Source organism: Eurosta solidaginis, chromosome 4 (assembly GCF_040869045.1).
Source record: "Eurosta solidaginis isolate ZX-2024a chromosome 4, ASM4086904v1, whole genome shotgun sequence".
NCBI lineage: Eukaryota > Metazoa > Arthropoda > Insecta > Diptera > Tephritidae > Eurosta > Eurosta solidaginis.
In genome coordinates this window covers 199196673-199208812 of record NC_090322.1, presented here as the reverse complement: position 1 = coordinate 199208812, position 12140 = coordinate 199196673, and the positions used below count along the sequence as shown (strand labels likewise).

At 36.4% G+C, this 12140-nt stretch overlaps 2 protein-coding genes across 3 annotated transcripts; one reads left to right on the top strand and one right to left on the bottom strand.

The window, feature by feature from the left end:
• Window positions 1–3067: 3067 nt before the first annotated feature.
• On the top strand, window positions 3068–4257 carry mRpS14 (mitochondrial ribosomal protein S14). 2 transcript variants are annotated; one of them, XR_010953110.1, is made up of 4 exons: window positions 3068–3223; window positions 3285–3693; window positions 3753–3873; window positions 3932–4257. XR_010953110.1 is itself a non-coding variant. In XM_067784525.1 (2 exons), the coding sequence occupies exons 1-2, from the start codon at window positions 3158–3160 to the stop codon at window positions 3606–3608; spliced, it is 390 nt and encodes a 129-aa protein (XP_067640626.1). In that variant the 5' UTR covers window positions 3068–3157; the 3' UTR covers window positions 3609–3745. The 2 variants fall into 2 exon arrangements, 1 of the variants encoding a protein (XP_067640626.1); XM_067784525.1 differs by lacking the exons at window positions 3753–3873; window positions 3932–4257 and having other exon boundaries at window positions 3285–3745.
• Dnaaf5 (Dynein axonemal assembly factor 5) lies at window positions 3640–11656 on the bottom strand. Its single transcript, XM_067784524.1, has 4 exons — window positions 10668–11656; window positions 4193–5571; window positions 3923–4132; window positions 3640–3862 (listed from the first exon to the last, which is right to left on the bottom strand). The coding sequence occupies exons 1-4, from the start codon at window positions 11462–11464 to the stop codon at window positions 3735–3737; spliced, it is 2514 nt and encodes an 837-aa protein (XP_067640625.1). The 5' UTR covers window positions 11465–11656; the 3' UTR covers window positions 3640–3734.
• Between the last annotated feature and the right edge of the window lie 484 nt (window positions 11657–12140).

Sequence of the window (12140 nt, the reverse complement as noted above, 5' to 3'; positions counted from 1 at the left end):
ACAATGATGGCAAAGATTTATACATTTCAATAAATTCACTCAGAAATTTTTTATTGTCCATTTTACTTTTCCGCGCAAGTCTGTTCCGTTCAGAAATTACTACGATTATGAGCTATTTCGCCATACACGCACGAACAGTTCGCGCAAATGTTCGCCAAAAATTTAAATATTTTGATTTTTGGCAAACATTTGCGCGAACTGGAAAACACCACCATACACGACAGAAAAGGTCGCAGAAACATGACATAACGGGAATGTTCGCGGAAATGTTCGTGTCGTGTATTTGGCGCTTTAGCGGCACCAATAATCGATTGCATTGATTCTCATAAGGTTGGTCGAATCAGCTGTTAAAAGGTTACCGATACGGTTACCGATAAAGCACCAATGTCTCCAGCTTAACGTAATCAGCTGTTTATCATTACGACGGTAACCAAAAACCAATTGGTTGGCTACGATACGGTTACGACATTAGCGGCACCAATAATCGATTGCATTGATTCCCATAAGGTTGGTCGAAACAGTTGTTATAAGGTTACCGATGCGGTTACCGATAAAGCACCAATGTCTGCAGCTTTAACCCTAATACTATTTTCACACAGACGGCTTATTGAATAATAAAGGCAATTTTCTACATTAAGACGCTTATTGAGCTCAATCTTCCCTACAAAATTCGAATCTATTATTATTTCATTAGTAGCTAATCAAATGGCTAATGAAGTCAAAAACACAATGCAACTCTGTTGGCAGCGTTCCACTTCCGTTTCCGCTTCCCAGTTTTTGGTGTGTTCAGTGCTTAAAAATGTCATTTGCCAAAGCAAATGTCATTGTCTGCATGGCGGAACGATACAAGGTGGCCGCATCGAACAGCTGATTATAACCTTTTTTATTTGATTTGATACATCAACTACCGGCGCAGTACGATTTTGACATTTGTACATGGAATTTTTTTTGTTTGTAGGTATGTCACCATGCTCCCACCTTGTATCGTTCCGCCATGATTGTCTGTCTCATCCTTCATACTAATAGAGCAGTTACTTCTGTGTGAAAGCAAAAAATTTACGATTTCATTAGCAGTTGAAATGAGATCATTAAGTTTCTGTGTGAAAACAGTATTAAATTCGCCAACTCAAATATTTTTAGTTTATGGATGGCGAGAAACCAAAAAGCAATTGGTTGGCTATGGTATGGTTAGGTATGGCACCATTAATCGATTGCATTGATTTTCATAAGGTTGGTTCGATCAGTTGTTTTATCTGGTTATGGATAAGTCACCATTAATTGGCCCTTAAAGCAGACGTCGACAAAATGAAAATGCGCGTATTAGCAGTCGACCCCTCAACTAGACTTACCGGTATGCCTGTCGTAAGAGGCGACTAAAAGGCCAAATTGATTCATGGGTTTGGGTAGCGCAACTCTTTCAAGGGGTTGCTTTAACGCGAAGAAAGCTGAAAAACGTTTCATAGAATTTGTATGAAAGGAAAATGTTAATTTCATAACTCACCTTTTTGATACCTTTGATGATATTTTTGAACGCATATTAAGGGTGTAAAGCTCTCGCGTATAATCATTAAACGCCGATATATGTACATGAACCCTTGGTCGTTGCACAACTAAGAAAGCGGAAAGACGTTTCATTGTAAACTTAAGGCATAGAAACCTGACAAGACGTTTCCTACTTATAAATAATAATGGCGGACTTACATAAATTATTTCGTCAGATGGGAAGAAAGCGACGAGCGTTCAATTGTTATCTTATAGACATTGTTTATGTAATGTAAATTTACTGAGAGCGGAATGACATAACGGTTTCGTTCCGCTATGCTCCCGACCAAGGACTGTCATTTCAGTGTAACCGCTTTTAATTTGGACACTGCTACCACAACAACAACATATAACCATAGCGGAACGATACAAGGTGGCAGCATGGTGACATACCTACAAACATATATAAACGTTTCGTGTATTTTGTTTTTGTAAATTCGATGGACAAATGTCAAAATCGTACTACGCCGAAAGTTGATGTATCAAATCAAATAAAAAAAGCTTAAAATCAGATGTCCCATGCTGCCACCTTGTATCGTTGCGCCATGCATATAACGCGTTGCTTTGTTTAAGCGCCAAATACACGACACGAACATTTCCGCGAACATTCCGCAATCTTGTTCGCAGCTTTGGCCATACACCATACGAACTTTTGGCCAAACATTAGTTCTCTTTCAGACAGCGATGAATACGGACAGTTGTGCTGCAGCAATATGACTCGCTGTGGCAATTAAGCGTAAACAAAAGAGAGAAGATCGCAAAAAAAGAATTTGGTGCAAATAATGGTTTAAAAAACGAGCAGTTCTTGGACAAAGTGAGCTTATTAAAGAACTGGAATTCACGTCACAAAATGATTTTAAAAATTACGCTCGTATGAGCAAGGCAACATTTGACCGACTTTTACAAAAAATTTTGCCACTCATAACGAAAAGGGATACAATAATGAGAAAAGCAATTCCCCCTCATCACCGCCTTGCTTTAACTTTGCGCTTTCTAGCTAGTGGCAATAGCTTTGAAGACTTAAAATTTTTGACAGCAATTGCGCCCCAAACTACTTATTTTTTTTATAACTGTATCCTTTGTGGCATCAGGTTCTACTTCTTTTAATTTTTCGACTAAAGCCGCATAATCATTATTCTTTTTAATTCTATTACAAAAATCTTTGCTTTTTACTTGCCACAATGATGGCAAAGATTTATACATTTCAAAAAATTCACTCAGAAATTTTTTATTGTCCATTTTACTTTTCCGCGCACGTCTGTTCCGTTCAGAAATTACTACGATTATGAGCTATTTCGCCATACACGCACGAACAGTTCGCGCAAATGTTCGCCAAAAATTAAAATATTTTGATTTTTGGCGAAAATTTGCGCGAACTGGCAAACACCACCATACACGACAGAAAAGGTCGCAGAAACATGACATAACGGGAATGTTCGCAGAAAAGTTCGTGTCGTGTATTTGGCGCTTTACAAAAGATTCGATATATTTCGATACTAATACCGACAGTCTTTACAAAACTATCGATATTTCCATCGTAGTTTTCCAGTTCTTGTTTTTCCTCTTCAATCAATCAGCTGTTCGCCATCCATCCTGTTTGCTAGGCACTGTTAAAATGAACCAGTTAACAAATCAAATTTGTAAATTCGTTTGTCAAAGGGTACAATATGCTGGTTGTGGAGTAAGTAAAACAACAATTAATCATAGAAATACCTTAACCTCAAATATGACCGCTCAATTAGGTACAACAAGTGCGTACCAAATATGCCGACTGGCGCATGATACGGGACGTCAAACGGCGAAAATGTGTTAAAGAGTATGCGGCCGAACGACTACGTGTTAACGCCTTACGCAAGAACGATATACTTCCACCGGAACTACGAGAATTGGCTGATGCCGAAATAGCTGCCTTTCCAAGGGACTCTTGCCTTGTAAGAGTACGTGAGCGTTGTGCGCTTACCTCACGTTCTAGAGGTATTGTGCACAGATGGCGTTTAAGCCGTATTGTTTGGCGTCATTTGGCTGATTATAATAAGTTATCAGGAGTTCAACGGGCAATGTGGTAAAAGGTATTGCGATACATTAAACGAGAGGCAGTAAAATTTAAGTCAGTTATATACTTTTACGAAGTATAGTTAATGCTGATTACAAGTAATATCAGAAATAAAACATATATAAGATGTTTAAAATAATTAAACTAAAATTGGTAGATCCATTTGCAACTCCAATAAAGCCTTGCTATTGTAGGACAAAGCAGCGGTGCGCTTAAAACTTTCTTTGCATAATTCAGGATATCTTTCTGCTAATTGTGCTATTGAATCTAAGGGAGAGGTAACCATTATTTTTGTTTAATGACCAATAAAGAAAATATTTATTTTACCTTTTATAGCCTTTTGTAAACGAACCTCGGGACCTTCGTGGTGCAAAAACATAATATCAAATGCCTTCGTAATGAAGGTCTCCCATACTTCATGTTCATATTTTTCATCCTCTACTTTATATTTATTAAATTTGGGGCATAACTTTGGTATGACCGTAGCAGCCAACTCACGTATACCTGAAGAGGGATCATCTAAGCGTTGCAACGTAGCTGTAAAAACTTGCGTATCAAAATTAAGTTTTATGTATTTATATTCATTTAAAATTTTACCATAAGCAATGGGCTTCAATTGATCCACAGCTACTTCACCAAAATTAAATAGACATTTAACCGAATAGTGACGTGTTGCAACTGCACGGTCTTCCAGTAAACTTGGCAGGTGCTTGCCCACGACAACTGGTAATATAAAACGTGCTTCGTTTACAGCACCCTGTGACATAGCACATAACGTAGCCATAGCCAATGAACGCATAGATTCTGCATTTGCACCAGCGCGCCATTCCAAATGCGGTTCAATCACTACATTGACAAAAGTTTGCAATAACTGAATACTCTCTTCCATTGATCTATTAATAGTTGTGGACCATTGCAGCATAACAATTGATATACAACTAAATATTTTAACTTTGGCTGAATCTGCACAATTTTTCCAAACAACAGTTATTTTATCTTGTAGTGCTTTCAAATATGTAGCACGTAATTTAGCAGTGCTAATTAAACCGTTTAACATCAAAATCGGCTCAGTCAAATCGTCCAGTGGCGCATCAAGATTTTCCACATAATTTAAAGCGTTAATGAAATATTTTTCATTTAGTAAATCCGTGCTAATTTTTTGCTTATCAGCCAATTTGCTTAGTATACGATGTCCCATTTCTTGCAGCTCTGCAGCATTAGAATGCTCAGAGTCGAATGAGAGCGCTAATACTTTCATAGTTGTAATATAAACGTTTAAGTAGAGCTTTTGATTTTCTTCCTCCGAAGCATATGCATTTTCCATTTGGTTTATGAGTTGGTCGGATTTAGATAGCAAAGTCTCCACCATTTTTAAAACATATAACTGAAATTCAGGCTTAAGTGTTTGTGAGAACTCGCCATCAATTAGCGTTTCAGATACGCGTAGCAAATCATTCATCTTTGGTCTTAGGCTAGCGCTAAACATATGATAGAAACATTTTATATAGCCTTCCTTAGCGTTCTTTGCCAAACCATCGAAACCATGTTCAATCCAATCATCATAAGCGAAAAGTCGACCCATTAAATCGGCGACTTTTAGAGCTTCTTGAGCTACTACAATCTCCGCATCACGACAAGCGTGTGCTACATCTGCATATATTTCAAAAAATTTTGCAGTCATCGCTGCCTCAGCATGTAATACGAATTGATAGAGCAATTTAAGGGAATGTATGCGTACATTCACCTTCCAATCGCTTGATTCTCGTGTGATGAGACGAAGAAGGCGTAGCGAACGCTGGACTATAGCTCGACATCCAATTGTTGGTCGTTCAACGCTCGAAGGATGGTTTTCGACACATAAATCAGCTATTTCCTGCTTACTCAGCTCCTCTTCATTTTCTTCGTAATATTGCTTGCCACATTTTATCCAAAGTGGACGTATATAATCCACTACTTCAGGTGAGTCATCTTTTAAGCTATAATATTAAAAGATTTTTAATCTTATATTCTTATAAATGAAAGTGACTGACTGGGTACAAGATAGGCACATGAATTCTGATTGGTTGAAATTAATTAGACAGTTCGCAAGAGTCTCGCATTCGTTCTTATATCGTATATTTTTTCCATAGCTTTGAATATGAAATCTCATAAAAATAGCATAGGTATACAACGAATGAATTGAATTTTAATTTTATGTTGTTGTTGTTGTAACGATAAGGTTGCTCCCCGAAGGCTTTGGGGGGTGTTATCGATGTGATGGTCCTTTGCCGGATACAGATCCGGTACGCTCCGGTAACACAGTACGATTAAGGTGCTAGCCCGACCATCTCGGGAACGATTTATATGGCCACATTAAACATTCAGGCCATCCCTCCCTTCCCAACCCCAAGTTCCATGAGGAGCGCCTCGTCTGTTAGTGAAAGAGGATTCGTCGCGGACAGGTGAGGTTGACAATTGGCTGTATATTGCGCTGGCAACCTGAAGGGTTGCGCTACACAGCGCCTTGAATCTCGTATTTTAGTCGCCTTTTACGACAGGCATACCTACCGCGGGTATATTCTGATCCCCTAACCCGCTGGGGGGAATTTTTTTTAAATTTTATCTTCGAGCGGTTTTATATCGCTTGCAAAATGATTATTTTTCGAGTTTTATATTAAAAATTTCGTAAATCGGTCGGGAAATTATAGTTATTTTTTTATTATTTCCTTTTTGCTCAGAAACTTTGAATTGCATAAGTAGTTACTGATTATTTAGTTAAATAACCCCCTTATATAGACATTAACACATACAAACATTGGAAGGAATATATACATACATATGTATATGTATTGTGACGAATATTAGCATCACTAAGCCGATACTAAGCAGCCACACGTATGTACGTAAACAAATCAATCATCATCTACACACAAACATACAAGGCAGCGGAGAGATACTCACAAACGCATGTAATCATCAACCGAAGTAGTACTCACATATACACACGCATATGGCTACAGACTACAAATATATATGCATATCGCTGGTAACCAAGCAAGAGATTCTAGAAGGCGAAACGTCTAGACTTTAGTAGAAATATGCGAATGCAGCAACGGAGAGTATAAAAGCAGCGCAAGCTGAGTAATCAGTAATCAGCCCAATTCTAAACGAAAATTCGGTGCGAGTTTTTTCCATTCTCCCATTCCTCGTATTCTAAATAAAAATTCCTTGTGAGTTTTTTCACTTCTCCCTTTCCTCCTATTCTGAACAATGTTCGAAAAAACGGAAACCGGTTATGGGAGAAAAGTAGGTATTATGAATGTGAGGTAGAGGGAGATTTCTCTGCCATTTCATACGAGTTTTTTCACTAGTTAAATTAAAGGGAATGCATCAAAATAGTAAAGGAAATTTGTTATATTAAGAAAGAACACTTATTTGTACAAATTTGTGCTAAAATATGTATACGTTCTACCACAATATTCTCACTGTTAATACAACAACAACAACAATCACAATGTTCTTTATTTTAAGTCGAAAAGTATATCATAAGCAACGGAAGAGCTCTTCGCATATTTGATGCAGCCATCCAGAAATTGCGCAGGGATTTTTTAAGAAGGCTTAAATAGATCTTAGCATATGGCGAAAGGCGAACTCAACTCGACTTGGCCGCCAGAAAATTGCTTTGCAGAATGAATGGAGGCATCTCCGGCGGATTTGTGTTATCCCTCCGGTCTTCTTCTTATGCTCCTCTGTTGATGTTGCTGTGGCACCAATTCATTACTCATTTCAGTGAATACCCTACAAGAATACTGACTATCATATGACTATCATCTGATTGTCAGCAATGTCAACCTAACGATCAGCGCCTCATACAAACTTTCTATCACAAACTTAAGGGGACTTGCGCAAATGTGATGTAAACAACTGTGTACGTGTGAGTTTTTGTCTCCTTCTTATACACCAACATGGCCTACTGATTAAGTATATAGCCGTACTGCTCACTCTCATTCATTTTCCTGGATCAGTGCTGACACTCTAACTATCAAAAAGTGTCATAAATGATAGTTTACTGTAGATATCAGGTTTGACTGTTATACTATCATAAATGACCATTGATATATTCCGCCAAAAATGAAACAATGCTTTTTGCTTTTTATTTACTTTATTTCATTACGTTTTTAATTTTGTACGTGATAAAAGCATACGTGTTTCTTATTTGTTTAAAATAAATAGTTTTATAAGAATTCGAGTTCAGAACGTTCAATTTAAATTCAGAAAATAACAAAACAACAGAAGAGCGCTTTCCTCATGCGGAAACACATTTAAAAATGAATCACCATTAACCACTATTATTTTTCGCGTATCAATTTTTTGAGTGCGCCCCATACATTCCTACAGCTTTTGGTATTTTTTAATATTATTTTCGATTTTTTTTCTTTTAGCATGGAGCTTTGAAATGCTATCTTTTTCATTTTTTAAACTTATTTTTTATATGGTTTTCGTCGGTTGAAAATGGCGGAATTTAAAAAATAACAAAGCAACCGTGATAATCCTTTGATTGTCATATGACAGTCACTAGTGACAACATGATTAAATCGGATAAACTATTCTCGCATACATAAAATTCCGTTGAGAATTATGTATCTGTCTCACATGCATAATGGTATCTGTGGTATGTTCTTTTGTTCTGTACTAGGTGTCCGAAGCTTTCCCAGTTTGAGTCCTTTTTCATGATTATAGGCTGTCGTTGGGAACATGCTGACATGCGTGAGCGAACAAAGGAACATACATAAATTTGAGTATCAATGTTTACGTCATCGCAGGATCAGCATTGTCAATTACAAGTTTGAGTGTATTAGTAAAACTATCAGCGTTTCTTGTAGGGTACCACATGAAATGCAATAATATATAATATAAATATATAATATATTTATATAATATAAATATATAATCAGCCCTATTCTGCATTTCGACTTGGATTGGAATTTTTTCGATTTGGCAATTTTGGTATTCTGTGTTCCAATCTCTTTCGATCCAACTTCGAATCGTTCGATTCTTTGTATTCTGCATTTCGATCGTAGTTCCGTTTTTCTAAGTTGCAAATTAGTTGGCGGAAAAATATTTTCTTTTTATTTTTTTATTAATTTATAACAGAATTTTAACAAAAATGTAAGTAAAACTTGTTAAGAAACGTAGAAGGCTTGATGATGATTGTTTTTTATATGTTTCCAGGTCAAAAACAACATGTCGATGTCGAAGTCCTTGGACGTATTTTCCCCGCAAAAGTATCTAACACATACTTGAAAGCATCCTTGTTAAGTCGAGAGTTTTTTTTGAACCTAAATAAGAGAATAAGTCTTTAAACTTTACCACTTTTAAGTTCAATTTCTTACAATTCGTCACTCATCTCAAATGGATTACACAAATGTCGCAATATTTGCCTTTCCATTCTCGTCTGGCCATTTTCGTATGCGTTGCTTTCCAACTCCACAAATATGCCGCGGCTATTGATTCCATTATAATAGACAGCTATAATTTGTGTCTGTTCGTTGGGTCCAGTTATATGCCAAAGCAAGCTGCCGGCGTAGAGGAAGGTGAAGCGAAAACGTAAACAATCCTTGCGGAAGGAATAAATAAACCTTTATAAAGTATTTTAGGCCAGTGCAACGAAATTAGCATCCTTAAAATTCAGAAAATGTCAACTATATTCGTGCAGGAATCCGTTTTAACAAAACTTGGTGGCCACGGCAGGTAATTGGCCAAAAGAACGACAAAAACACACTTACAATTATGAAAGCACTTCACTCAAAAAAATATAACACTGCGGCAATATATTCTATTGCTTTTTTTTGTACAAAATGGTTGGATAATAAAATATAAACGTTTTTCAGTGTTTTTTACAAATTTGCTTTAATTTATTTTGTTCCAATGTTCACACATTCCGTACCAACAGATGATTTCGAAAAATCATTTGCTCTTCCTCTTTACGATTCCGTCGTAATGCAGAATACCAAACTTCGATTAAAGCGGAGCGGAGAACGGGAACGTAATCGAAATGCAGAATAGGGGTGAATATACCTTATTTCTTAATTTCAAACAAATTGCAACAATAATTAAACTTTAAAATTTTTTAAACAAACTAAGAAATGCGCAACGAAATTTCAATTGACAAAACAGCTGACTTCGAAAATTCGAAATTCCTATTCCCCAATTATTCTTCTCCCTAGGAGAAAAGAATTGGAGGAATTTTTCCGCGGGAATAAAAAAATCCGCGAGAACAAAATTCCGCGAGAGTATTTAGAATTGGTCTGAATGAGTTTGATTTAAACACGCTATCAGTTGCAAAGTGAAGTATAATTGTGAAGTATAATTGTTCTACTCCCAAAGTTGTCTAATAAAGACCAGTTTGCAATAGAGAATATTGGATTGATTTATTCCACAGTTTAGCGATTCGAACGTTAGCAGAAGATTTCAACAAAGCGTAGTTTTCCCAAAATTCGTTACAGTATTAACCAGTCTAAAACAAAGCTGTTTTCATAGGAAAATTAAAGTTTCTCGTAACTCGAAAAGTTATTTTCACAGCGAAATAAAAAAAAATAATTAAATTATGTTTATTGTAAATCTATGAAAAAGAAACAAATATTAATATTTTATTGATTACACTGGATCACAAATTCCAACTTTTTTTCTGCACCAGAAACGCCATTATGAAATTCCTATGTAAAATCACCCCCTGATTCCGAAAATCAAGGTTATTTTTAATTCTATGGTAACGTTTTTGAGATCTTTACAAATTACCGTTTTTCAAAAAAAAAAAAAAAAAAAAAAAAAAATTGGGTCCACTTAATCATATATATATCATAATAGCGTCTCTGGTGCATTTTGGCTGTAAACCAGTGTTATCTATTTCGTAAGTATTGTTGTACTTCTTATGTAGGTCCCTTGACCCCTTCAGTAATATTTTTTTTTTACTTTCTTAGCATACATCAAATGCTAAATATAAACTTTGAAAGTTTTTAACGAATATCTGCATTTTCAGACATTGCATAGCATAACTTAGAGGTGCCAATATTTATGCATGCAAAAAACTTACCAACATAGCACAAATGGAATCAACCGATCAAAGTAGGAATAACGGTCGCGCAAATCTAGCATTAACGATACACCTAATTGACCACATTCGCGGCGCACCATAGGCATTGAATCCATCAATAATGGTGAAACTTCCATTAACAACTGTGAGAGCGTATCATTTTTTGGATCTACATGAAGAGCCAAATGTCCAATAGCTTGAACTGCTGCTATGCGCGCTAAAGAATGTTTATGGTTTAGCATACTATATAATGGGTTGGTGAGTAGTCCCGTAAATGGTTGCAGTGTCATTGTGTCTGCAGCCTTTGCCAAAGCACACACAGCGGCACATGCCTCTCGTTGCACGGCAGGATATGTATCGCGCAAAGCTTTTGCCAGAATACAAATTATTTCTGTGAAACATTCTTGGAGCGAAAACAAGTTTCCAGTTGAAATATATTGAGCGATTAGTGTGTGCAATTGTTCAGTATATAGTAAACGTATTTCTTCGCTTGGTTCCAAAGTCTCTTGCTGCCCCATACGCTCAGCCAAAGTTGATACCATATTCTTTAAATGGAAATCATTTGGTGGTAGATGTTTGGCAAACATTGTCACCGTTTGTACTGCCTGATCGCGGACGCTCTCAAAACGATCTGAATAACATTTTAGCAGGTGCAAATATATTTCGTCGAACAAATTATGCAATTGATTGGTTGAATCTGTTTTGCATTGAAGTTTCAAGTGTTCCAATGTAGAAAGCTTTGGTCGACGGTCTGTCGCTTGAAGATTCTTACAAACTTCTTCCACAGTAAACGGCATAGCTTATTATATTTGGAAAACTTATTTTAGCTCTGTCAAATTGTTTAACTATTTTTGACTCAGAAATTACTAGATTTTCAAAATGAAGTTGCTAGGAAACATGTCTCCGCCTCTTCTGTTTTGTTCGTCTTTTTTTGTTTTTAAAATATTTGCTTTATACTCTGATGACAGTCGCTTCTTCATCACAGACGTTCACAATGGGTAATCTTGTGTCAACCATGGTTCAATCATATGGTTGGCTCATCTCATCAGCTGTTTTAATTTATTTCAGTGATAATTTACAACGGGGGTCCATAAATCACACAGAAGATTGCGCATTCACGAGTTCAAAATTAAGGTGTAATTAATGGTGACATAACCATAAAACCTTAACCAGATAAAACAGCTGAACGAACCTACCTTATTGAAATCAATGTGATCGATTAATGGTGTCATACCATAACGCTAATGCCATAACCATACCATAGCCAAACAATTGGTTTTTGGTTTTTCGCCATATCCATAACCTAAAAATATTCGGATTTGATTAAGCTGGTCAACACTTTTTGTATATGTATGTAATAGAAATAGGCTGCAATGACCAAAACTTGCTTTAGTGCAAGTCAAAGGACTCCACTATTCAAGCCCTACGTTTCGCTAATCTTCTTAGCTTCTTCAGGGGCAGAAATTTATGTGT